Raw genomic sequence first — 884 nt, 5'->3', positions numbered from 1 at the left:
CTTCGCAAGCTCATCCCCACCCACCCGCCCGACAAAAAACTGAGCAAGAATGAGATTTTGCGCCTGGCTATGAAATACATCAACTTCCTGGCCAAGCTGCTCAACGACCAGGAGGAAGAAGGAAACCAAAGGGGCAAAGTGAACAAAGACTCTGGGATAGTCCAGGAAGACCTCCTGCAGGACATGTTGTCTCCAAACTCTAGCTGTGGCAGTTCTTTAGATGGAGCAGCAAGCCCAGACAGCTTCACGGAAGACCACGAAACGCTGGATTCGAAGCACACGCGGAACCTGCACCACGCCATTCTCCCCGTAGAAGGCAACGCGCAGCGGTGATGACCTTCCGCATCGCTCCCGAAGCACCAAGGTGGGAGGCGAGACCCCAGCGTGCGGATGCTGGAATTTGTGTCCGTGGGATTTGTGACTCTGCCTTTCCCTGGGGGCTCGGGCTCCCCGTCCTCCTCAGCCCAGGACAGAGTGGCCGGTGCGTTGGCTGAGGACAAGACCAAACCAGACGGACGTTCGGCATTTAGGTACGTGATCGTACAAAGAAGAAAAGCATTGAAGTCATCTTCATTGTACATACTGCTCATGATGCGACTCTGTGGAGGGGAAGGAGACGTGGCCAGCACGCCTCCAGCATTTAGAGGGTTCTCAGACCGTTTCATGACCGTCACTTTATAAACAGTCGCCTGGCTGAGACATGAAACTCCTCTTCCACTGCCGGTGGAGGCCACTGAAGCTTTCCAGCTCCACGTGGCACTGGAGACTGCTGAAACCCGCCAGCGCTACAGCATTTCTCCAGCCTGTGGCATGTACAACTGGTCTGAGCAGGAGCTGGGGCCACGTGTTCCTGTTGTCCGAGAGCTTTTGACTGTATCTTTTTA

General features: G+C 55.0%; 1 protein-coding gene across 1 annotated transcript; it reads left to right on the top strand.

Annotated features, from left to right (window-relative positions):
• Positions 1 to 3: 3 nt before the first annotated feature.
• On the top strand, positions 4 to 333 carry TAL1 (T-cell acute lymphocytic leukemia 1; the record flags this gene model as incomplete). The annotated part of the gene is made up of 1 exon (XM_010287905.1): positions 4 to 333. A coding segment is annotated over one exon (330 nt), but the record flags the coding sequence as incomplete, so codon positions are not given.
• Between the last annotated feature and the right edge of the window lie 551 nt (positions 334 to 884).

This window comes from Phaethon lepturus, unplaced genomic scaffold (assembly GCF_000687285.1).
Source record: "Phaethon lepturus isolate BGI_N335 unplaced genomic scaffold, ASM68728v1 scaffold43335, whole genome shotgun sequence".
Lineage (NCBI taxonomy): Eukaryota > Metazoa > Chordata > Aves > Phaethontiformes > Phaethontidae > Phaethon > Phaethon lepturus.
This window is presented reverse-complemented; position numbering and strand designations above follow the sequence as displayed.